This window comes from Eptesicus fuscus, chromosome 22 (assembly GCF_027574615.1).
Source record: "Eptesicus fuscus isolate TK198812 chromosome 22, DD_ASM_mEF_20220401, whole genome shotgun sequence".
NCBI classification, from domain to species: domain Eukaryota; kingdom Metazoa; phylum Chordata; class Mammalia; order Chiroptera; family Vespertilionidae; genus Eptesicus; species Eptesicus fuscus.
Window position 1 is genome coordinate 25,680,028 of NC_072494.1, and position 23,425 is coordinate 25,703,452.

The 23,425-nt window shown below is 45.1% G+C and overlaps 1 protein-coding gene across 3 annotated transcripts in view; it reads left to right on the forward strand.

The window, feature by feature from the left end:
- RGL1 (ral guanine nucleotide dissociation stimulator like 1) overlaps positions 1-23,425 on the forward strand; it is a 221,891-nt gene that overhangs the window by 97,434 nt on the left and 101,032 nt on the right. Inside the window, exons 1-2 of one of the 3 annotated variants that reach the window (XM_008145945.3) lie at positions 4,983-5,169; positions 6,186-6,296. In XM_008145945.3, coding sequence (XP_008144167.2) covers positions 5,143-5,169; positions 6,186-6,296 — 138 coding nt within the window. In that variant the 5' untranslated portion in view covers positions 4,983-5,142. Of the gene's footprint in view, positions 1-4,982; positions 5,170-6,185; positions 6,297-22,070; positions 22,137-23,425 lie in introns of those variants that run through there. The other 2 variants (XM_008145944.3, XM_054711454.1) reach the window with 2 other exon arrangements.

Genomic DNA, 23,425 nt, shown 5'->3' on the forward strand with positions numbered 1-23,425 from the left:
AAGGCCTTCCCATTTCTTACCATCCCATGCTGATATTGCTGTCTTCAAGACAAGTTTCCTGACCCAGCTGGCTTGGCTCAGTGGATAGAGTGTCAGCCTGTGGACTGAAAGGTCCTGGGTTTGATTCTGGTCAAGGGCCCTGGTTGTGGGCTCTATCCTAGTAGGGGGCGTGTAGGAGGCAGCTGATCAATAATTTTTTTCTCTCATCATTGATGTCTGTCTCTCCCTCTCTGAAGTCAATTAAAAAAAAAAAAGACAAGTTTTTCACCCTATATATCCAAGTACAATATACATTATTCTTCCACTGCCCATTCTTTTCTGTCATGCAGTCCAAGCTATTACCCAAGCAAACATGTAAACAACCGGCAGATTGCAAACCAAGAGCAGTAAATGAACACAGATTTACATTAAAGGGAAAGAATGGGAGGATATAGGGGGGGAAGGAGATACGTTTTTATTCAAGGCCTCTGACGTTCCAAGTACTCTCTTAGGTGCTTTATTATTAACTATGATGTTGTACAGTAGACCTCTAGAATTTTCCATCTTGCATAACTGAAACTTGATATGCATTGAACAGCAACTTATTTCCCCTCCCCTCCTACCCTTGGCAACTACCATTCTACTTTCTGCTCCTATGAGTTTGAATGCTATAGATACCTCATATAAATGGAATTGTGCAGTTCTGTCCTGTGACTGGCTCATTTCACTTAGCATAATGTCTCAAGGTCCATCTGTGTTGTCACATATGACAGGATGCCCTTGTTTTTTAAGGCCAAATAATATTCCATTGCATGTATATATCACGTTTTTTAATCCATTCAGCTGTTGACGGAGATTTAGGTGGCTTCCACATCGTGGTTGTTATGAACAGTGCTGCAATGAACATGGGAGCACGCAGATCTCTGTGAGATCCTGATTTCAATTCTTTTGGATACATACCCAGAAGTTGGATTGCTGGATCATATGGTAGTTCTATTTTTAACGTATTGAGGAACCTCCATACTGTTTTCCATAATGGATGTATTTACATTCTTACCAACAGTGTAGTACAAGGTTTCCTTTTTCTCCACATCCTTGCCAACATTTATTATTATTTATTCATGTATTTTAAATTTATTTTTTATTGATTTCAGAGAGGAATGGAGTGGTAGAGAGAGATAGAAACATCAGTGATGAGAGAGAATCATCGATCAGCTGCCTCCTGCATGCCCCACACTCAGTGCCCCAAACTGGTGAAGGAGCCCACAACCCAGGCATGTGTGCTGAGTGGGAATCAAACTGTGACCTCCTGGTTCATAGGTCAATGCTCAACCATTGAGTTATGCTGGCTGGGCTTGCCAACATTTTTTAAAAATAATGGCCATCCTAATAGGTGTAAGGTGATATCTCATTGTGGTTTTGATTTGCATTTCTGTGATGATAAGCCATATTGAGTTGAGTACCTTTTCATATACCTGTTGGCCATTTGTATGTCTTCTTTAGAGAAATGTTTACTCAAGTATTTTACTTATTTTAAAGTACAGTTGCTTTTTTGCTATTGAGTTGTAGGAGTTCCTTATACATAGTGGATATTAACTCCTTATCATATTTGTTATTTGCAAATATTTTTTCCTATCATAGGTTGCTTTTCACTCTGTTGACTGCTCTCTTTGCTGTGCAGAAGCTTTTTAGTTTGATGTAGTCTTATTTGTCTATTTTTACTTTTGTTGTTGATGTTTTTGGTATTATGTCCATGAAATCAGTGCAAGACCAATGACATGAAGCTTTCTCCTGTGTGTTCTTCTAGAAGTTTTACACTTTCAGGCCTTGTGTTTTAGTCTTTAATCCATTTGAATTAATTTTTCTGTATGGTGTAAGATAAGTGTCCTATTTCATTCCTTTGCCTGGATATCCAATTTTACCAGCAACATTTGTTGAAGAAACCATCCTTTTCCCATTATGTATTCTTGGCTCCCTTGTCAAAGATCAGTTGATTGTAGATGCATGAGTTTATTTCTGGGCTCTTTATTAGGTTCTACTGGTCTATATGATTGTCTTTATGCCAGTTCCATACTGTTTTGATTACTGTAGCTTTGTAATATGTTTTGAAATCAGAAAGTATGAGACCTACAGTTTTGTTCTTCTTTTTCAAGATTGCTGTGACTAAGCAGTGTCCTTTGTGGATCCATATAAATTTCAGGGTTGTTTTTTCTATTTCTGTAAAAAATGCTATTGGAATTGTGTAGGGATTGCGTTGAATCTATAGATTGCTTTGGGTAGTAGGCACATTTTAACAAGATTAAGTTTTCTAATCCATAAACATGGGATGTTGCTCCACATTTTTTGCATCCCCCCACAAAACCTGTTAGAACTAATAAATGAATTCAGTAAAGTTGCAGGATATAAAGTCAATATATAAAAAGTAATTGCATTTTTGTACACTAACAATGAAAATGAAATTAAGAAAATCCCATTTATAATAGCATCAAAAAGAATAAAATACTTAGGAGTAACTTAACCAAGGAGATCAAAGACTTGTACACTAAAAACTATAAAACATTATTGATCTCCTTTTAATAAAACTTGACCTGTCTTCTTAGGATCATGCTAAGTCATGGGTACACTAATCTGGTAAATAAATTCAAACTTAGTTATAAATGACTTGTTGGTTTATCCTTCCCACATATTGACTAGGAGTATTCCACCCAAAGGTATGTGTAAGAAGGTAACAATGACTGAGCTGCCTGCAGGTGAAATCTTTAAAAATAAATATTTAAAAAATTATAAACTGCAATACTAGATTCCTCTATCTAGCGTAAAACCAGTTTGCTCAGTGGATAAAGCATCAGCCCATGGACTGAAGGGTCGCAGGTTCAAGTTTGGTCAAGAGCACAGGGGCATGGCAGTACCTCTGTTGGGATCCCGTCCCAGTGGGAGCATGTGCGGGAGGCCACCAATCGATGTGTCTCTCTCACACTGATGTTTCTCTCTCTTTGTCTCTCCCCCTCCCTTCCACTCTCTCTAAAAATCAATGGAAAAATATGCTCAGGAGAGGATTAACAATAACAATGAAAAACCAACAACCAGCCTTTTTCTTTTTTTTTTTTTATCAGCATTTGGACAAAATCACATTCTTTATCAGGTATAAATACAAGTAATTATTCTTGGGAAAACCTCTCTGAAATGATAACTTCAGCGAGAAGACATCATTTTAGATTTCCCCACATGGCATGCATACAGAACTTCGGTGAGTGTGGGAAAATACAGTTTGGGAGGAAGTGCAATAATAAGGGAATGGAACTTTTTTGATCGCTTACCATGTGCTAGAAGGCTTGCAAACCTATTTCATTTCATCCTGTTCAAACGCTATGAGGTAGACGACGTTCGTCCCATTTTGCAGATGAGGACATTAAAGCTCAGGGAAGTAGAGCCCAAGTTCTGTCCTCATGTGAGCGTGGATTTGAAGCTGGGTCTGCTCGAAGCCTGTCCTTTTCTCTTTCCCCACCAGGTGGCCAGCCAGGGAGAAGGTGGTGAGATGTGGGTTACCATTACCCTTCCTGGAAGGGGCGAGGGCAAAGAAACGGCTTGATATCCCTGAAGTAGAAAATCTTCAGTAATCTTCAAACTCACAGCGACGGTGAAGTTAATCCGCGGGCTGCTGAGCGGTCCTCAGGGACATTTGTGGTCTTCAGAATCTCAGAATAGGTTCTCCAGGGGTGGCCTGGGGCCTGGGGATGGCTTAGGAAGCAGGGAGGTGGGGCTTCCACATGATTTTCCTCAGGACTCTGGGGCCTTGTCCTGGTGCTCATAGAAGGATCTGGTCTTCCTGTCTCCACAGTTACTGAGCCCTGGAGGTTCTGGTTGGGTGAGGAGACCTTGGCTGAGTGACTTCAAGATGTCCTCAAGTGTCCTAATGTCCTTTTGTTTTTCCTTGAAGCAGTGTGTCATTTATCCCGCCTTCCTGGGAACATCAGAACACTTGATTCTCTAGCTTTTCAAACAGCTTGTGATATATTTATTATTAACCAGAGCCTACCTTATGCCTTACCATGGCAATTCGTGAGATATCTTTAAAAAAAAAAAAAGGCGATTAAACTCATTTAGGGGTGAATAGTGTAAAAGACATGAGCCCTAAAGCTTTTATAATTGGCATGGAATTCCATAATGTGCCCAAGTTTGATGGCATTGTCATCTGGTATCTTGCTGTTGATTTATTAACGTGGAGTCTAAAAATGGCCATAATCTTTTGTCCTGAGAGCAGGTCTTTCTGTTATGACAAAACTCCCTCTGGCAGGCTCTCCATGAATGGTGTTCCCCCTGTGGTTATTATCCTGCTGTGTCCCTACCGTACAGACAACTGGAGATGGGTGCCCGCCCACTTTCCACTCCCTCAGTCCCAGCAAAACCCTTTTCTGCCTTCCCTCCCACGACGGCCAGGTACTGTGGGATGACCTATGGTTTGTAATGGGTGGTAGAGACCAGAGTAATTTCCTGTGTGTGTAGAATGATGAGGCGGACCAGGGTTCATACCCCGGGCACAGGTTCTGTACACAGCCTCTGAGCAATTCCTTTTTCCTCTTTTTTTTTGCCTTAATAAAAAACTTTCTGCATTCTAGTATTGCTTCACTCATTGGGGTCGCCCAGATTTAATGGACATTCCATAGGTAACAGGCAGATAACACATTTTTCCGACCCTCTCCCCCCACCCTTCTTGCACTCCTCCTCCTCTATTTCTTTTAGCGAAGGGAGAAGACAGATTTCTGTCCCCTATACCGCACCCGATCCTTTTTTGGCCCCAGCTGATCACCGGGGAAAGTCAGATCACCTGCAGAGCTGGAGAGAGCCCTTCCCCGCTAACGCTATCCCTGGGGTTTGAGGAGGGAGCGTGCGCTCCCAGGCACAAACAGGAAAGCCTGACATCACGGAGTGGCGGAGTGGCGTGGGGAGGAGTCTGCGGCGCCCTCGCTCGCTGCTCGCTCGCCGCGCTCCCTTTGTGGCCGGAGTCGCGCGCACCGGCGGCGGCGGCGGCGGCAGCGCAGCGCGTGTCTGTGCTCGGAGCGCGGAGCGGGGGCCGGGGCGCCGCGGCTGAACCGCGCAGGGACCCCGTTGGCCTGGGAGCAGGGCGCACCATGCCGCGTCCCCGTACCGGAGGGAACACTGAGAATGAAATTGCTTTGGCAAGCTAAAATGGTAACGGAACTCTGCCTCTCCCCGCTCTGCTGGGGCCGCTTCTCCCGCTTTCTCGGGGCGTGTTGGGGACTCCCTCGGAGTGAACGGAGCGGGAGCGGTCCGCCCCTGCCCGGGCGCTAAAGCGTTCTCACTCCGCGCCGTGTGCCTTCCGCGCTGCGGGTCTGCTCCCTTTCGGGGAGCCCTCCTTTCTCGGCGCTTGCCTTCGGTGTGTCTGGGGCAGATGGAGGTCCGGAAGGGACAACTTTTAAGGAAAAAGAGTCTGGGTGAACCGCGGAGCGCTTCTGTGCCCGGCGGCTCTTGAACACAGACTTGGAAGCCTCGCCCGGGACATGGAAATCCGGGGAGTCCATGCACACGTTTTACTAGAAGCTGCGTGATGATGTGTCGCTTCTTCTGCACTTGCCAGATGATTTTATGGAAATAAAAACTTTCCACCCCCCCGCTAACTTTTTGGGTCCCCAAACAATAAGAGGAGAAAAAGACGATGGGAAGCGTTTGACTTCCCAAAGCGTCAGGACCCTTGGCATTTTAAATGCTTGTTTGTGTCTCACTTTAAAATGTAGTTCGCTCAAATAACCGAGCCACTTCTAAAAGTGCAAACTTTTTTTCTACCAATGAATTATTTTTTCTTTCCTTTAAGGAGGAAAAGTTAATCAGGACTAAACCACCGTTTCTTTAAGAAGAAAAAAAGAAGCCCACAAAATAAAACACACACACACCTTAAAAATTATTTAAGATACGTGAGTGAGTCTAGGAAAAGAACTAAGTGGAAAAGTCCGGGGATCCTGATACCACAGGAAAGGGCCGGGGGCCAAGAAAATCTCCGCGTTCCCTTTATCGCAATGTGTCTTGCAGGGCTCTGATTGGAATATTTATTTTGAACAGCCTGCTTTTGCCCTGAGTGCTGGGGTAAGCAGCAAAGCAGCTGGGAGAGATTGCGGTTTGCAGCGAGAGGGGGGGCGGAAAATAAAACAAAACAAAAAACCTTTTTCTTTCTCTTTCCCATTCCCTGGTAGAGCTCGATTCAGGACGGGGGTGAAGAGGTAGAGGAAGGAGCAGTTTACCATGTCACCCTGAAAAGAGTCCAGATTCAACAGGCTGCCAATAAAGGAGCAAGATGGCTAGGGGTGAGTACAGCGGGAGAGATGTGAACTCTGGAGTTGCTGAGTCTGTTGTTCTGTGAATCTCATTATTATTTAGCAGAGGCTGGCTTCTCCCCTCTTCCCCCCATTCTCTTTCCGCCTTAGAAAGAAACTGCCAATGACCAAGTATTTGCACCAGCTGTACAGGGCTGTCTGTTTTTGCACTTAATTTTTCCAAAGCATCTTCCCCAGGTTCCTCAATAATTCAGAACCTCTGAGAAACATCTTGAGGTATTTGGCAAATAGAGTTGGGATGGAGGAGCCAGAAGGTGACACAGAATAACAGGACCAGAAAGCAGCACTCGCATAGACGAGAGCCACAAGCAGTTTTGTCCAAATGGCACCCTTTTCTCTCCTGGTCTTCCTTCTGCTGATGCTGACAGCCCCTCTCTTCGACGTTTGTGGAGTACCCAGAATGCTCAGGGGACAGACCATTCCCAATCTGCTTCCTGTGGGGGGCGGCAGATGTCCCACTCTTACCTCCTTTCTACAGCCCACGAGGAGGCAGATGCATGCGCCATGCCCGCGGCTCATGTGTAGTGCATGCAGACTGCTGGGCCTTGGGCGAAACACTGCCTCCATAAGCAAGATTTTCCCCACTGAGATTCTAAAATCTTGAGTGGGATCATGTGAGGTTATTCCTTATCACCTAATGGATCCTTCAACACGTCCCAAATAATTAGGAGATGTGAGAAATGGAAAGCTTGGCGACAGGATCACTAGTTGAGCCAGCGTCAGCATGTGGCAGAAGGAAGGAACTCTTGATCTGGAACTGGAAGTAAGTCTCAGAGAGAGCAGTGAGAGGTGGCACTAGTTACAAAGCAGGGCACAGACAATGGGAGAGCGAATAGAGGGGATGAATGAGCTTTCCCCGGGCCTTATTCTACCAGTAGCCACACTCAGGCTCCACCGGTTATGGGCTTGAGAGCAATGAAGATTACACCCTTGCATCCATCTTTATTGACTTTGGGTCTCAGAAAACTCAGTGGCGGGCTGGCGTGGCTCCGTGGTTGAGCGCTGTCCTATAAACCAAGAGCTCGTGGTTCAATTCCCAGTCAGGGCACATGCTCAAATTTCGGGCTTGATCCCCAGTGTGGGGCATGCAGGAGGCAGCTGATCAATGATTCTCCCTCATCATTGATGTCTCTATTTCTCTCTCCCTCTCCCTTCTCTGAAATCAATAAAAATATATTTAAACGAACAAACAAGAAACAAAAAAGACCAGAGGCAGCATGTGACTTGTAACTCCCAGAACTTAAGGCAGGATGGCCAGCAGCCACGATTTCCTCCGGCCGGGTCTGCTGACCTCCTGACACAGGCCTTCATTGCTCTCGGCTTCCCCAGCTGCTTCAACTCGGGTCTTTCCCGCTCTGTACTTTGGGCTGAGGCCCCACCCACTAGGAGAGTAACTGTTAGAGACATCTGCAGGTATGGCCTGACTTGAGGTCTTCATTGGACAGGTCGGAGACTTACTCTGAATATGATTTAAAAATTAATTAGGTGCATCACCAGTAGGTCTGCTAGGGAAAGAAGAACTGGAGTGCTGACAAGTCATCACTTTGTTTTTGGTGGTTGTGTGTATGCTTTTTGTTTAGATGTAGTGTTGATGTGGTTTGTCCTGTCCGGGTATTGCAAAATGATTCACAGGTCCTGAACCAGCTGCCTTCAAAAGGGTCATTGTATTTGCTGATGCTGGCTGTTCCTCTTCTTCTAATGAGACTGATGTTGCTTGGGTGACAGTTTTAGTTTTTAGCCAAACATAGCAGCAATGAGTCAGTCATGGAGAAGTGGAGGGGTTAACTCTGTAGCCCCAAATGCACACAGTATGGTTCATTGAGATGCTCACAGTTACTTAGTGGCAGTCTCACTGACTGTTCGGTACACTGGCCTCCACTTCTCTCCCCCTCTCCCAGTGTTCCCAAGTTTATACAGTGTTTAGAGTTGGTTCACCCAGACTTAGCAGTAGAGCTGAAATATTGAGAGGGAGGATGATATAAAAAGATTGCTTCTAGTTGATGGAGGAATCTGCCCTTCCCTCCCATTTCAACAGAGTGCTATTCGCTGTTACCACCCAGTCCTCAGGAGCAACTTCTTAGGAACTCTCCAACGCTGATCCCACAGTGTTTGTCTGTTGGGAAGATCTGTTTTTGTCCTTGGAAACTCCAGACTTGATTAAATGTGACTCAACCAGTGGAGCCATAGCAATTCCAGACTCTTTCTCTTTAGGACCTCGTGGCTTCTCCATGTTTATTTTCCTGTATTCTAGTAATCCTCTCAAAATTCTTTAAAGCAACTGGTTTAAAGCAAACTAGAGACTGAGGTGAGGGTATTATTGAAATAGTATGACAACCTTCTGGAGAAGGTGGAATCATGATTATAATTCTCCCCCACCCCCCGTGGAAATTAATGCCCAGAGAGGTTAAATTGCTTGCCAGGATCGCACAGCTAGAAAGTGGAAGAGGCTGGGTTTGAACCCAGGTGGTTAGTTGCTTGCTGTCAGGAACAGCCTTAATTATAATACTGTTTCCAGAGTAGTGGAAGAGAATATTGGCTCAGAAGAGCAAATATACTTCTGGTGTAATCCTACCGTAGATACTGCACACCTGGTGAAGGACTTGAGCAAGGTGGCTTCTTTTCTTTATGTTTTGAATGATCACTTGAGCTACAAGTTGAGATATTTGTTGTGGAGATGTGTATCTTATCAATATGCTTTCCGTTTTGGATGCGTAAAATATGGTGTACCAAAGATATGTATGAGGCTATGTAGCACAAGAGGGTGAGCATAGCTCTCGTTTACATGCCTTTTATAAATATTTCTCTCTTTTCTGAGTCCAGTGTAGCTAGAGAGTGGTCCGGTTCCTGAGTAGGGGCAATGAGGGATTGAGAAAATGAAAGAGACAGACACAAATACAGTAGGGAAAGCTGGGACTGGGTGGGAATACTGTCCTCTGATGGAGAGAGAGGGACCCAGAGCCAATACAGCTTGTTTAATTTATACTGAAAAAATCAGGAAGTTTTACTAAAGCCCAAGACAAAGGAGATTATGTGCATTCTTGGGTGGGCCAGAGTTGTATTCATTCCTGGTGCTTGACTGAATTTAGATAACGAAACCCACCCCCTGGCGCCTGGGCTGAAGGTTAAGCTGACAACACTACTGCCTCTGGCAAGTTGTGTTTCCAGGACATGGCTCTGCCAATGCCACTGGATTCATCTGACAATAATTAAGAAATGCTCATGTGCCTTCCCAGGTGTGCTCTACAGCCTGTAAGATTTATTTTAAAAAGCCTAAAAGACTGAATGCAATTTTGGTATTTTCTAGTACTCAGATCTCGAAACATAATTAGATTCAGTTTGGGAAGGATAGTAAAATAATTTAATTAATTAATTAATTAATATCAATTTTACATTTTTATTGATTTCAGAGAGGAAGGTAGAGTGAGAGAGAGATAGAAGTGTCAATGATGGGAGAGAATCATTGATTAGCTGCCTCCTGCATGCCTCCCACTGGAGATCGAGCCTGCAACCCAGGCATATGCCCTGACAAGGAATCGAATCGCAACCTCCTGGTTTATAGGTTGACGCTCAACCACTAAACCACACTGGCCAGGCGATAGCAAAATAATTTTACACCCTTATATGTGAAGTATCATACCATCCACAACATGTAGGGAATGCTCTTGTGTTAGTTAAATTTTTGTGTTCAGTTGATCTTTTGAAGTAGAACCCTCTGTCTTTGGTTGTAAATCACATGACCGAGTGTGGCCCAGGCTGGGTTCACTTATACATGTAGCTGCAGCTTTACCCATTGACAGTGAGATTATGTTCGGTAACTTTGAAAAACCAAATATTATTGAAATATCAACCCAATACTTATTCTATAATAACATCATAGACTGGGATAATTTTACTGGGCTAGAGCCCTCAAAGAAAAATGGCTCCAATGATGTCATAGAATCATAAAATCTCAGGATTGGAAGAGATTTTAAAAAGTAATTTCATCCAACTATTCAGTTAGCTTGTAGAATGTCCAGTGATTTTTGGAAAAGCAAATGGTCAAAACTGATTATTTTTCTTTGGTCCCAGCATGGTGGTTATACATTGATGTGAAATGTAGAAATGATTTAAATTAATGTTAGTAATCTTTGGAGGCAGGAAATGTACCATATTCAAATGGACAGAGGAAAAAGACCCAACTGTTAGGTAAGGGGCCTTGCAGTCCGGACCCATTCTGCTGTCTTTAGAATACGACAGACACAGGGTCCAGAAAAATGTATCTAACCTCAGATAAGTTCAGAGTGGGGGTGTTTGTTTCACAGGCAGGAGTGGTAGGGCTGGATCACCTCTGCAAGGTTTGTGGGGCGTGGGATGGTCAGTGGATAGTCACAGGGCTTCTCTCAGTTCTGTGCTTCTGTGGTTATGTGGTCCTTGTGCTGGGGCCCCAGCGCCTCCCCTCCCTACACCCCATATTTATCACATTGTCTCCCACATAGGCCCTTGTTGGGTTGAATTGAAATGCTTCATAGCTGGGATGCTGGTAAAGATAGTGAAACACAGTTTGTGTTCAGAGAAAGCAGAAATATTTAGAAATAAAGGAACTGGAAATATATTACAGAACTTAGCACGTAGGGTGAATTGTGGCCGGTCCGTGGGTTACATGGGGGCAGTGGTAAGATAACCACTTGTCATATCTGGATTCTGAAGTTGACTCTCACTAGGGTACACTATTTAGGTTGACTCCACCTGGTGTTCTGCTGGTGTTACTATTCATGTTGCCTTCAAGTGGCTTATAATGCTTCACGTTTTCAACTAACGTAACTTCCGGAAGCTTCTCTGATCTCCCAAGTCTGGAGGAGGCATCCCTGGGGCGTGGCCCAGAAGCATTCTCTGTCCCTCTGCCACGCATGTATCTCACTCTTGTACTTGCCTGTTTGTTCTGAGTGTCCCCACCACGCTATCAGCTGGGTGAAGTGACATCTGTGGCCATCTAGCTGGCAGAAACTCAGTAACAGTTTGTTGAATGAACAGATCAAGCTTCACTCCTTTATGGGAGACGAATATTGTCTTGATAAATATTAATGTATGGTTACTCCTCATAAAGAAAACAGTACAAATATGTTAGCTTATAAAGTAGAGGAGGGGAGAATGGGAGTGAGAAATCAATTAGGTAATGATTATGGCTATCTTACTACATCCTTTCTGGAACAAAGCCGGGCACAGACAAAAGTAGTGATTCTTCATTTTAACAAAAAATTCATGGCAGTGAAGTAACTAGGGAATTCTCCAGTGCCTTTTACAAGCAAGAGGTCCCAGGATTGTGATTATACATTGACATGAAATGTAGAAATGGTTTAAGAAAATGCCAGTATTCTTTGGAAACAGGAAATGTACCATATTCAATGTACCAACTCCAACTGTTAAGGTTCTTTTATTTTTTTTTTCCCAACCCTTGACTGGAATCGAACCTGGGGCCCTTCAGTCCTGGGGCCGACACTCTATCCACTGAGCCAAACCAGTGAGGGCCAACTGTTAAGGTTCTTAACAAGGGCCCATTCTGCTGTATTTAGAATATGACAGACAGAGGGTCCAAGAAAATGTGTTTAACCTAAATTCAAGTGGGGATATTTGTCTTATTGCTGAACGTGGGAGGAAGATAGGCCATGGAAGAGTTAAAGAGTGTTGGCGAGCATTGCAACGATGTGTGGTGGGACAGCTCAGGAGCGGGATTTTAGAGCTGTAAGGAGATAAGCCCTAGAGAGCCTTAGTTTATAGTTGGTCATCTTTGTTTTCATCTAGGAAAACTGGCCCTTGGGTTGCATTATTCTTGTCTATGGGAATGTTTAGTTTGGGCTTTAGAACGTTAATGTCAAAAGTTAGTAACCATCTGTAAATGAACCAACTGGCATTATTCATTTTGACCTTGGGAACATGTTTCTAAAATAACCCCAAAACATGGTAGCCTAAACCAATAATAATAAAAAAAATAGACAGTAAATTTGAGTTGCCTGAGCGAGTTGGGTCATTTCACTGCTATCCAAACCTGTTGGGATAGATCTGTGCAAGGACTGTTTAGCCTTGTTATCAGGAATATCCATTTCAGTTCATCCACCCAGGAGGCACCCAATTGAGTTCAAAATACATAACAGCAAAATATAAAAGGCCAGGGTGCATGAACTTTTTCTATTTAAACTATACATCTGTTAAATCTATATTATAAACATGTTTCCTTCTTACTCCCATGAAATTATAAGGAAAGAGTTTCTTAGAGTTTTCCATTTAGAAAGAGAAGGAGAGCAATTGGCATATTGTGCCTTTCCCATTGTCGCTTACTGTCCCCTTCCTGTAGTTTCCTTTTTCTATGGCTTACACATCTTTTTATGCTTCCCCCTTCTAGTTAATCAGTGTCTTGTAATGACTGTCTTACATTAAAATGTGCAATAATAAGCTAAAGTAAATAAAACATTTGAATTTCTACTATGATATGCTTTTTATAGAAAAAAAGTGATTTCTGTAAGCAAAGCCAGGAAATTATTGGTTCAGTGAGGGAAGATACTAAATGATGTTTCATTTATTCCATCAGAGAGGCTTAGCCAGCTCGCTAGTGCCTGCTGATGGGTGTGGATGTCTCCACAGAGTTGAGTTGGAGTGTGGAGTTTGGGGTAGTTTCTAGGTCGTTTGCTAGTAATCACATCTGGTGTGACCCCCTCACTACAGTTGCATGTCTGTGCATGATTCTGTCATCTGTATTTGAGTCTCCTAACCTTGCCTTTCAGAGCGCTCATTTATTCATCAAAAGCCTACTGTATGCCAGACCCCATGTTAAATCTTGGGACTCCAAAGTAAAACTTAATGAGCACTGCTTGTTCATAAGGAGCTGACAGGGAGTGGGGAGACGGAGACTGACTAGTTACAGTGTATTGTGCTACATGTGATCAGTGCCACGTGAGAGAGATCCACGCTGTGTTAGGGGAGCCCTGGAGGGGGGCCCTGTCAATCAGATGGGAGTGGGGGGTGGGCGCTTCAGGAAGGCTGTGCGGTGAAGAGTTGTCGGATGAGTGGGGGCCCTGTCAATCAGATGGGAGTGGGGGGTGGGCGCTTCAGGAAGGCTGTGCGGTGAAGAGTTGTCGGATGAGTGGGGGACATGGGGGACAAGCATTCTGGTCAGAGAGCACAGCATGGGGAGAGCATGGAGGCTGGGGATGAGACCACTATGTGGGGCCCAGCATGGGAAAGTGACAGGAAGGAGGCCAGAGAGAAAGGTGTGAGCCTTGTCCCTGAGAGCCTGGCATGCTACGCTGTGGAATTGGCTTTGTCCTGAGTGCTCTGGCAGTCCCTCTGCTCTCAGCAGAGTGGCATGGTCAGATTTGCATTTTAGAAAGATGACTGACAGCTGAGGGGTGGATGTGCTGGAAAGGAGCCAGACTCGGGGGGATGGAGAGGGGAGGAGGCTAAAGCCGTGATGAAGTGAGGAAGGGATGGGTGCTGAATGGAGATGGCAGCAGAACAGAGAGGGCAGGAGGGGAGAGTCACAGAGGAGGGAGAGTGGTGGGGTGGCGGGGGGAGTCAGGAGAGGAGGGAGAGTGGTGGGGTGGAGGGGGGAGTCACAGAGGAGGGACAGTGGGGTGGGGGCGAGGAGAGGAGGCCTGGCAGGCATGTATCTCAGGTGCCTGGTTTCAAGGAACAGGTCAGAGCCTTCTGGCTCTCTGGGGTCAGCGTCATCCTCTCTCATTGGGGGACCTCGAGCCAGGCCTTGCCCGTGTCTACACTAGCAAAGGCCTCTCTCGCTGTCAGGGGCCCTGCCGAGCAACCAGACCTGGGCCTGCCTGATGTGTCACGTCCAGAGGCGAGATCTCGGGGAGGCTCACTGTGCAGCGGCGGCGAGCACTGCTTGGTTCTCAGGTTCCAGAACACTTGGAGGGCTGGTGGTTTCTTTCTTTTTCTGAGTCTTCTGTTTCTCTACAGACGAAACAAATTGAATCTGTAGGCCATGGAGAGGGAGTAAATATGGAACCCACAGGTCTATGATTACAGAGTTGTATTTTAGACAACAGTAGTTAAAACTCATCATTGTGTTGTTAGGGACAGAAGAAATGTTATGGTTGGGTGTCCTGGTCTTTTCCCTCCTCCTACTCAATGCTTCTGAACCCTGACACTGTTTATCCTGGCTGCTGGCATCACTGCGCTTGGAGGTCACTGATTGCTAACCCCACTCATTTTATAGAAGAAACTTCGGTAAGATCTGATGCTCCCCTGGATTACCGCAACCTTCCCCCCGCCCCCCCCCCCCCGCCGCCTCTCTCTCTCTCTCTCTCTCTCTCTCACGCGTGCACCCTAAATTAAAATGTCTTTTCACATTTTATTTTTTAGGATTTGGTGCATCTTTATAATGTCATTCCATGGCCTCTTCTATATAACTGATTAAAGCCTCATCAGTTTTCAGTTTAACAAATAATAAAAGTAGAGGATGAAGGGAAGGAGGGAAGGAATGAAGGAAAGAGGGAGGGATAGAAGGAAATAAGGAGTGAAGCAAGGAAAGAAGGAAGGAAGGAGGAAAGGAAGGAAAGAAGGAAGAAAGGAAGGAAGAAAGAAGGAAAGAAGGAGGAAAGGAAGAAGAGGAGAGGAAGGAGGGAGGGAAAGAAGGAGGAAAGGAAGAAGAGGAGAGGAAGGAGGGAGGGAAAGAAGGAGGGAAGGAAGAAAAGGAGGAGAGGAAGGAGGGAGGGAAAGAAGGAGGGAAGGAAGAAGAGGAGAGGAAGGAGGGAAGGAAAGAATGAAGGAGGGAGGAAGGAAGGAAGGACAAGCTTACAGCATTCGGTAGGAGACACTGCCTTGGAGGAAGCTCAGTCAGTTTTGTGCAGTTTGTGGAGTCACCACCGATCCTGTGGGCTTATTGCCGAGCTCCCGGTGCCTCTGCACTGGTGAGCTGGGTGCTGCGCTCCGATGACTGGGGTTTCTGCCTGGCTTGGTTCCTCAGAGCCACCTTCTCCTCTATGTCATTCAGCGAATGACCTCTACGGTTACCACTGGTGGTGGTTGGGGTGGGATGGTGTGTTGGTGGTGGTTTTATTTACCTTTTCACCTTCATACACTCATTACCCTACAGTTTCTAGCATTTAAATGCTCGTGCCATCTGTGGCCATTCATTTGAATTCATTTCCACACAGTTAATCTTCTCCCATGTACACTCCCCCACACGGTTTCTGTTTATTTGCTCTTTTCAGCAAAGAATCGAGCAATTCAACTATTTCCTTTGTTTTGTTTCCTGCTGATTTAAATACCCATTTTCATCTTTTATAAAAGCGAAGCCAAGGCCGAGTCCTTCCAGTTTCATAATTCTAAAGATAATTCGAAGGCCAAAAACAAGCCTTTTCTGTTAAAAGTAGGATGTCTGTGGTCAGTCCTATCAGCCAAGGCTCCCTGCTACCCTCTTCCTAGTAACTCTTTCCTACTTATGTGCCATGTTCATGCTGTAACTTCTGTCACTGCTAGTGACGGGGCCGGAATCTGGACAGATTGTAACTAAAGGACATTTAATGGTCATAGGTAAATTAAAGATAATTGAAACTGGATTAGCTATTGGCTAACAATAAAATGCTTTATCGTCATGACTTTTCCGATGAAAATCGGCACACTAGAAATTGCTTGTTGAGATAACTGGTATTCCTAAAGAGAAAATTCAGGAAATCAGAAGCATTTGGTTAGTTCGTGAGGTATAGGAAAAGATGTGCTGGTTTCTGTCCAAATGTGGACTCCTCCTAATTACACAACACAATGAGCATAGCTATTTAAAAAACCCCTTAACCAAGTGTTAGCAGGGCCCAGAGCCGTCCGGGCCGCCTGGAGAATTCGCTCATGGCTCTCCTCAGCTGGGCCTCTGCAGGAGCTGGCACCTCCCGGTCGCTCCTCCTTTGGCAGGGGCATTGCCAGCGGGAGCCCTGGTTGAAGAAGGACCTAGCGCCGTGGTCAAGAGCCTGAGCTTTGGAACCAGACAGCCCTGAAGACAAAACTTGCGGCCACCACCCCACACGTGAGCTGCGTGGGTGGGCTGGGCCTCTCTAAGCCCGAGTTCCTCACCTGTAAGGGAGGACAGCAGTCCCTTCCTGATGAGGAGTGAAGGCGTACGAATGGAGGGGGCTTGGCACGGTGCCTGGGGTATGGTGGCACGCACTCACCGAGTAGTGGCTTCTCATCAGGACCCCACTTTTAAAATTGAATTAATTGGGGTGACATGGGTTAATAAAGTTATATAGGTTTCAGGTATATAATTCCATGAAATAGCATCTCTGTACTGTGTTGTGTGTTCACCACCCCATGTCAAGTCTCCTCCCATCACCATTTATCCCCGCTATACCCTCCTCTACCTCTCCCCATCCTCCTTCCCCTCTGAGGACCCCACTTTTGAGCTCTGCAATGGAACCTTGTAGAGGTAGGGGTGCCTTTCTTAACATGTGCCCCCAAAGCTTGGGGTTGTATGTAAACCAGATTGCTTGGTTAGGAGACAGGGTTAGTGAGGCTTTAAGGCATTTTCCTGACGTCACTCTCTCATTCTGCATGTCTGGGAGGAAGGACCGTGGCAGGGTGTCGTAATCTGGTTCATTAGAAGGAATATCTATTGTTGTGTTCTCTCTGTCTGGCTGCCTGCGCAGGGAAAGACAGTTTTCACTTGGGCTCCAATGTTCTGCATATCAGATTCCTTCCGTTTTTCTATATAATTTGTTTGTGTTCTTGTTTTTCTGCTTTAAAATAAAAACTTGACTACTCAACAATGAGCCATAGTCTGTCTTCTATATTTGCTATTTCTGACTAAAAAATGGGAGGGTAGGAAACACTTTTTCTAAAAATGGCTCGGTATGCATTATGCTCATCGTTCTTTGTTGAGTATCATTTAGGATGTTAGTAAATTGCAGCACAAATTTCAAGTTCTGGAAGAAACTGCTTAAGTTAAAAGTAAAGATAAAATTTCTCCTGTGCCACATGTTGTTCAGCTAATGCAGTGCTTGAGCCCCAAACTAGGAATGAGCTGACTTGCCCTCGGGGCTGTGACTTTCGGAATGTCACGTGACGTTTAAAATATTTCAGTCTCCTCATCTGTGAAATGGGGATAATACCTGGCTTCTCCTTTTGCCTGTGGGTTTTGTGTCAATCATGTGAGTTAATGTATATAAAAGTACCTTTTAACATGTAACTTACTGTACAAATATAGGGATATTCTTATTGTTGTTATTTAACCTAAAGGTTTTTTTCCTTTCTCTCTTCACTACCTACGTGCTTGATGGGCATGTGGTTTGTTCGTTAGTCCTGCCTTTCTTCCCTCATCTCAGAAGCAATCTTTCCTATACATTATTTCTTTTCTATAGTTATTATTGCTAGTTACCTAGTGGTATCTTCATGCTCAGTGTTTCTCTGCCACCACCACTGCTGCTCCTGGTATTCCAGGCGCACGGAATATGCGGACACGGTCTCTCTCTACAATTGGATGGGGAAAATACCCCACACTCACAGAGTTCTAAAGACACATGCTGTGGGTATCTTGCATATGAAAACTTTCTACTTTCTCTCTTGTTTCTTATTTGCTCCAGTCTGATTATTTTTGAGATACTAGCTGTTGGTTCTCTCTGATTCTCCCTTTCTTCCTAGTACTTTCCATTTGTTGCGCAGAAGGGTGGTCATGTTAATGCGCCGAGGAGTGGAAAGCGCTCCCAGCCTTCCAGAGCTGCTGGAAAATCAAAGCTTGGTCTGAAGCCAAATCCTAATGTGGGACTTGAACTCATGACCTAATGCCAGAGGCAAGAATGCTACCAACCAGCCCTCACTGACCCTCCTAAGATGTAGGCATTTGAAATCCTTCCTCTGAGTAGTGCTATTGTCGCTTCCTGGGCTTTCTTCTCGCTTTCAGCCTTTTCCTACAGCCCCCCTAGCTTCCCTGTTAGGAATACAATTTTAGCTTTAAGATCTATTTTTCTCACCGTCTTTCCATTTGCTTGTTGAAGTTGCTCCTTTTTGCTTTCCATCTCTCTTGGGTGAGTTCCGGTTTTTGTTCCTGTTCCTTCCTGTTCTTCTTCTGGATTAAAAATAGTATCCAGGGTCTCTGGCTGCTCGCCCATGAATCCGACCTTCCTTCTATTCATACAGAGTCCTCCCCCCCACCCCCAACATCTTAAGGCCCTTTGCTACTCTCTCAAGATACTCAAACCCCTTCATGCATTCCCTGTTATTTGTGCCTGTTTTCAGCTGACTCGTGGGGCTAGCCGACCCTTGCACTCAGGCTGTAACTGAAAATGAAATCTCTTGGACAGAGACGCTGAAGAAGTGATTTGCTCACGTGCAGTGTCAGTGACAAACACTGTCTGCATCTGCTGACCCTGTGTGTGACATAAAGGAGAGGGGACCTGTACACGGATTCAGGGCGCACATTTAACACTCACCCACGTGCAAAGCAGTGATGCTGGGATCAGCGGAGCCCCGGGAGCCAGCCTTGGTCCAGCACGCTGCCGTGGTATCCCTAACCCTAACCCTAACCCTAACCCTAACCCTAACCCTAACCCCTCCCCCTCCCCCTCCCCCGGCGAGACCAGCTGCCCTTCTGCTCCCACAGTAGCGTTTCTCAGGGAGCTGAAGTCCATGAAAGTGTTTCTTCATGAACATTCTTTGGTTAGAGTTGGAGGATTCTGATATTCTTTTTTTTTAAATTTCTTTATTGATTAAGGTATCACATATTTGTCCTCATCCTCCATTCCCATCCCACACCCCTCCCCACACATGCTCCCACCATATTCTTTACAAAAATGACTTTCTGTCCAATGTTGACCTCTACAGTCCACAAATGGGCGTCTGCCTGAGGGACGAAGGCTTGTAAAACCTGACATGAGCCGGCGAAAAGGACTGCTGGCCGCTCTGATTGCAGCCCCACGCCCTAACCTGAGCTCTTGTTGTGCTAAGTTACTGCAAAAGGGTGGATGGTGCGCTTTGGGGCGGCAGAGGCTGGAGGGGTTCCTTCCGTCTCCCCCTCCCGCTCCCTGTGGGGTCGTGTCTCCATGGAGACAACTAGCCTGATTCTTAGCTGGGAAGCCAGAGTTGCAGATTTCAGACACCACCGGGAGGTCCACGTTTCGGGGCCGCTCTGCCTCGCGTCACTGTCTGTGCCATGGTGTCAGCTGCAGTGCTTTCTCCCGCTACTGATGATGAACTACTTACCTTTCAAGTCCCAGCTCAAGTGTCATCTTCACTCTTCTCTTCCTGACCCCGCTTCTGGCGTAATTACCCTTTTATCTGCGTCTCCGTAGCACTTTACAAAAGCGCTATTACAGCACTTAGCAGACTGTATCCTATTTTTTTTTTTTTAATGTTTCTCTTTGTCCTGTTCATCTGAGTGCCTCAAGGACGGGGACCTTTCTTTATTATGATCTTTGTATTCTCATCACCTGGGACCATGTCTGAGCCCTGGTTGGTACTCAGTAAGCATCTTATAAATGCTTAACCTCATCTTTGTTATAAAACATGTATCTTTATGACCTTTTTTTGCCTTTTAGTAATGTAATAAAGCCCATTTTTGAAACAAAAGGGAAAATATTAAGTTAGAGTTAATTTATATTGTATACTTCAACTAATGACACACAAAAAAGGAAAATGCTGCTTTTGCCTCACTTTTCTCATCATTGCTTGATCTACATAGTTCACGATCTTACGAAGACTGACTTAACCATGATGGTGACTCTATAGATGGGGGGCATGGTATTTAGAGTTAATGCATAGGCTTCTCCGTGACATACAGGTTTGAGTCATGGGTCAAGGCTAGACCTCTGGGAAGCTAAGTTCTGTTTTGAATTCCCAAGTTATTTTACTTAATAGAGGCCTGGTGCACAAAATTCGTGCGTGGGGTTGGGGGGGCGGTGTCCCTCAACCCGGCCTGCACCCTCTCAAAATCCTGGACCGCTGGCTCCTAACTACTGGCCTGCCTGCCTGCCCGATTGCCCCTAACCACTCTGCTTGCCTGATCACCCCTAACCACTCTGCCTGCCTGATTGCCCCTAACTGCCTCTGCCTCGGCCCCACCTCCGCGGCTTTGTCCAGAAGGTCATTTGGCTGTCTGGTCTAATTAGCATATTACGCTTTTATTATTATAGATGGTTTTCACAAATCTTCCTATATCTTATGTCTGAGGGCTGCAGTTTGCTTCAGGCTTGCATTAATCCAGTACCAGGCCAATTCAGCTTTGCTCCATACACGAGATTTTGGTAAAGGGACCCGACACTCTCTGCACACGATGATGAAGCTCCATCTGAGATTTTTGCGGCAGGCTTGGTGTGTCGGCGCTTTCTGGAGCGTGCTCCTCTTGCCAGGATTCACGGGCAAAAGGGACTTACAAATAAGCGACATAAATGATGTACTAACATCTGTATATTTTTCTCGCTTAGTTTTCTAGCTTCCTTTGCTCTCAGACCTTCCTGAACTTCCCTCTGCTCTGTGGTTTTTCATTCTTTTTTAAAAAAATATTTTTATTGATTTCAGAGAGGAAGGAAGAGGGGAGAGAGAGACAGAAACATCAATGTTGAGAGAGAACCACTGATTGGCTGCCTCCTGCACGCCCCGCACCGGGGAACAAGCCCACAACCCAGGCATATGCCCCAACCAGGAATTGAACTGTGACCTCCCGGTTCATAGGTCGATGCTCAGCCACTGAGTCATGCTGGCCGAGCTGGTCTTTCATTCTTAACGCTTAAATTTCTACTTCAGGCGAAACAAAGTGTTTGCTGGAAGTTTTCAGAATTCGATTGTTAGGTGGTTTCTATTTTGTTAGGTGTTTTCATTCAGACTGTGCCCATGTAATTGGCTCTTTCTGATTGCTGCTGAGCCTCCTTGCCTTTTGTCACAGCCTGCCTTCCTTACCTTTTCCTGGGCGGATAGGGGTTCAATGGCATCTGTGTTTGCTTTGCAAAAGAAGGAAGAATCTTTGATAAGCATGGTTATTCTTAAAAGAGTGATGCAGCAACATTATGCATATTTTTTAAAAAATATGTATTTTTTTGCCCTGACCGGTTTGGCTCAGTGGGTAGAGCGTCAGCCTGCGGACTGAAGGGTCCCAGGTTCGATTCCGGTCAGGGGCATGTACCTTGGTTGCGGGCACATCCCCAGTGGGGGGTGTGCAGGAGGCAGCTGATCGATGTTTCTCTCTCATCAATGTTTCTAACTTTCTATCTCTCTCCCTTCCTCTCTGTAAAAAATCAATAAAATATATAAAAAAATAAAATAAAAAATATGTATTTTATTGATTTTTTACAGAGAGGAAGGGAGAGGGATAGAGAGTTAGAAACATCGATCAGCTGCCTCCTGCACACCTCCCACAGGGGATGTGCCTGCAACCAAGGTACATGCCCTTGACTGGAATCGAACCTGGGACCTTTCAGTCCGCAGGCTGACGCTCTATCCACTGAGCCAAACCAGTTAGGGCTATGCATATTTTTTTTAAAGAGGGGGAAAATTACCCATAATCCTACCACTATAACAGTTCTTTAAACTTTTAATTTTGATCCTCCAATCTTTGCTCACAGGCACACATTTGAACATAGTTGCCATCATGCCATTTATTCAGTTTTGTAATGAGCAAGACATAGTTTTCAGAACACATTCCCTAAAAGTTACTTTCTCATTGGAATTCTTTGTGACATTTGTTATATTTCTGACATCACAGACAGAAGAATGCATTTGGACTTCATGTTTGAGGAGTTTCATGGTTACAATGCTTCTTATTGGTTAACAAGCCTCATTGCTGGGCCTTTTCCTTGTGAAAGCTCCACCCTGGGTCAGGACTCTGGAGCGTTCGTGAGCCCGATGGTATGAGATGAGGGCATATGACTGAACGTGCAGGATAACTCAGCAGGAATGGGTGGCGCCCCTTCTACTCACTGCCTGGCACCGTTGGGGTCCTGCTCCATTGGGGATGTGGGACCAGAACTCTGTGGGGCTGAGCTGTTCGAAACGGTAGCTACTAGCCATGTATGCCTATTGAGCACTGGAAATGTGGCTAGTCCAAATTGAAATGTTCTGTCCATATAAAATGCATACCAGATTTCAAAGACTTGGGATAAAGAAAATAATGTAAAATAGCTCAGTAGTTGTCTACAGTGATCACATGATGAAATGGATAATATTTTGACATAATGGACTCAATGAAATATATTGTTAAAGTTAATCTCACCTATTTCTTTTTTTTACCCTTTTTAAAGTGGCTACTTGCATATTTAAAATTACATGTGTGTCTGGCATTCTGTTTCTATTGGACAGTGTTGATCTAGGGTCTAGCATTTCAAAATGCAGGGTGTAGTTTATTAGTAGGTTCTGAAATCAATTCAGTAGGTCAAAAGTCAGTATTTCAAAATTGGAATGAAATGGACTAGAAAATATCAGAATGGCATTTGAGTACTGAGTAACGTGTGAAATGTGTCTTTTCTTTTTACCTTGAATCATGGTTACCAAGTTTGACAATCACTGTTTGGGAGTGGTTTGGCTTCATCTAATGCAGGATGGGGAACATCCTGTCCCACGAAATCATTTGATCTGGCCCTGCCAAGGCATTAGGGGTGAGTTAATTAAATGTTTGACCAAATATAACAAGCTAATTTTTACGTTGGTAATTTGTATGGCCCGTGAATGATGTTATAAATATCCGAATGGCCCTTGGCAGAAAAGGTTCCCCAGCCCTGACCTAACAGGGGTGGGGAACCTTGTGACACCTCCTTCCAGGAGGCCTGGTCTGCTCCGTGAGGGGGCACGCTGGGACCAGGAACACCATGTAGATTTTAGGTCTGGTTGGTGGGAGCTCTTCTGTCAAGAACTCTTCACCTAAAACAGACGCTGCATGAAAGGGAGCCGGAGCCTCGGTGCTCATCCTAAAAGCAGTGGCTCCTTAGGAGACCCCCAGGGTGAAGGTTAGCTAAGGAGGGCTGCAGTTGTGTTGAAGTCCGGACCTGTGTGCTCAAAACTAGCGTGTCCCTTGACCCCAGCAGAGACTTTTGTCTGATTCGCTGTAGCTTGAAGACTTCTTCAGAATTTTCTCTCGGGTGGTGATACTTTCTAAGAAGCAGTGTGGTTTCTTGATGACCTTGGAGCCAACCTGGGCCAGA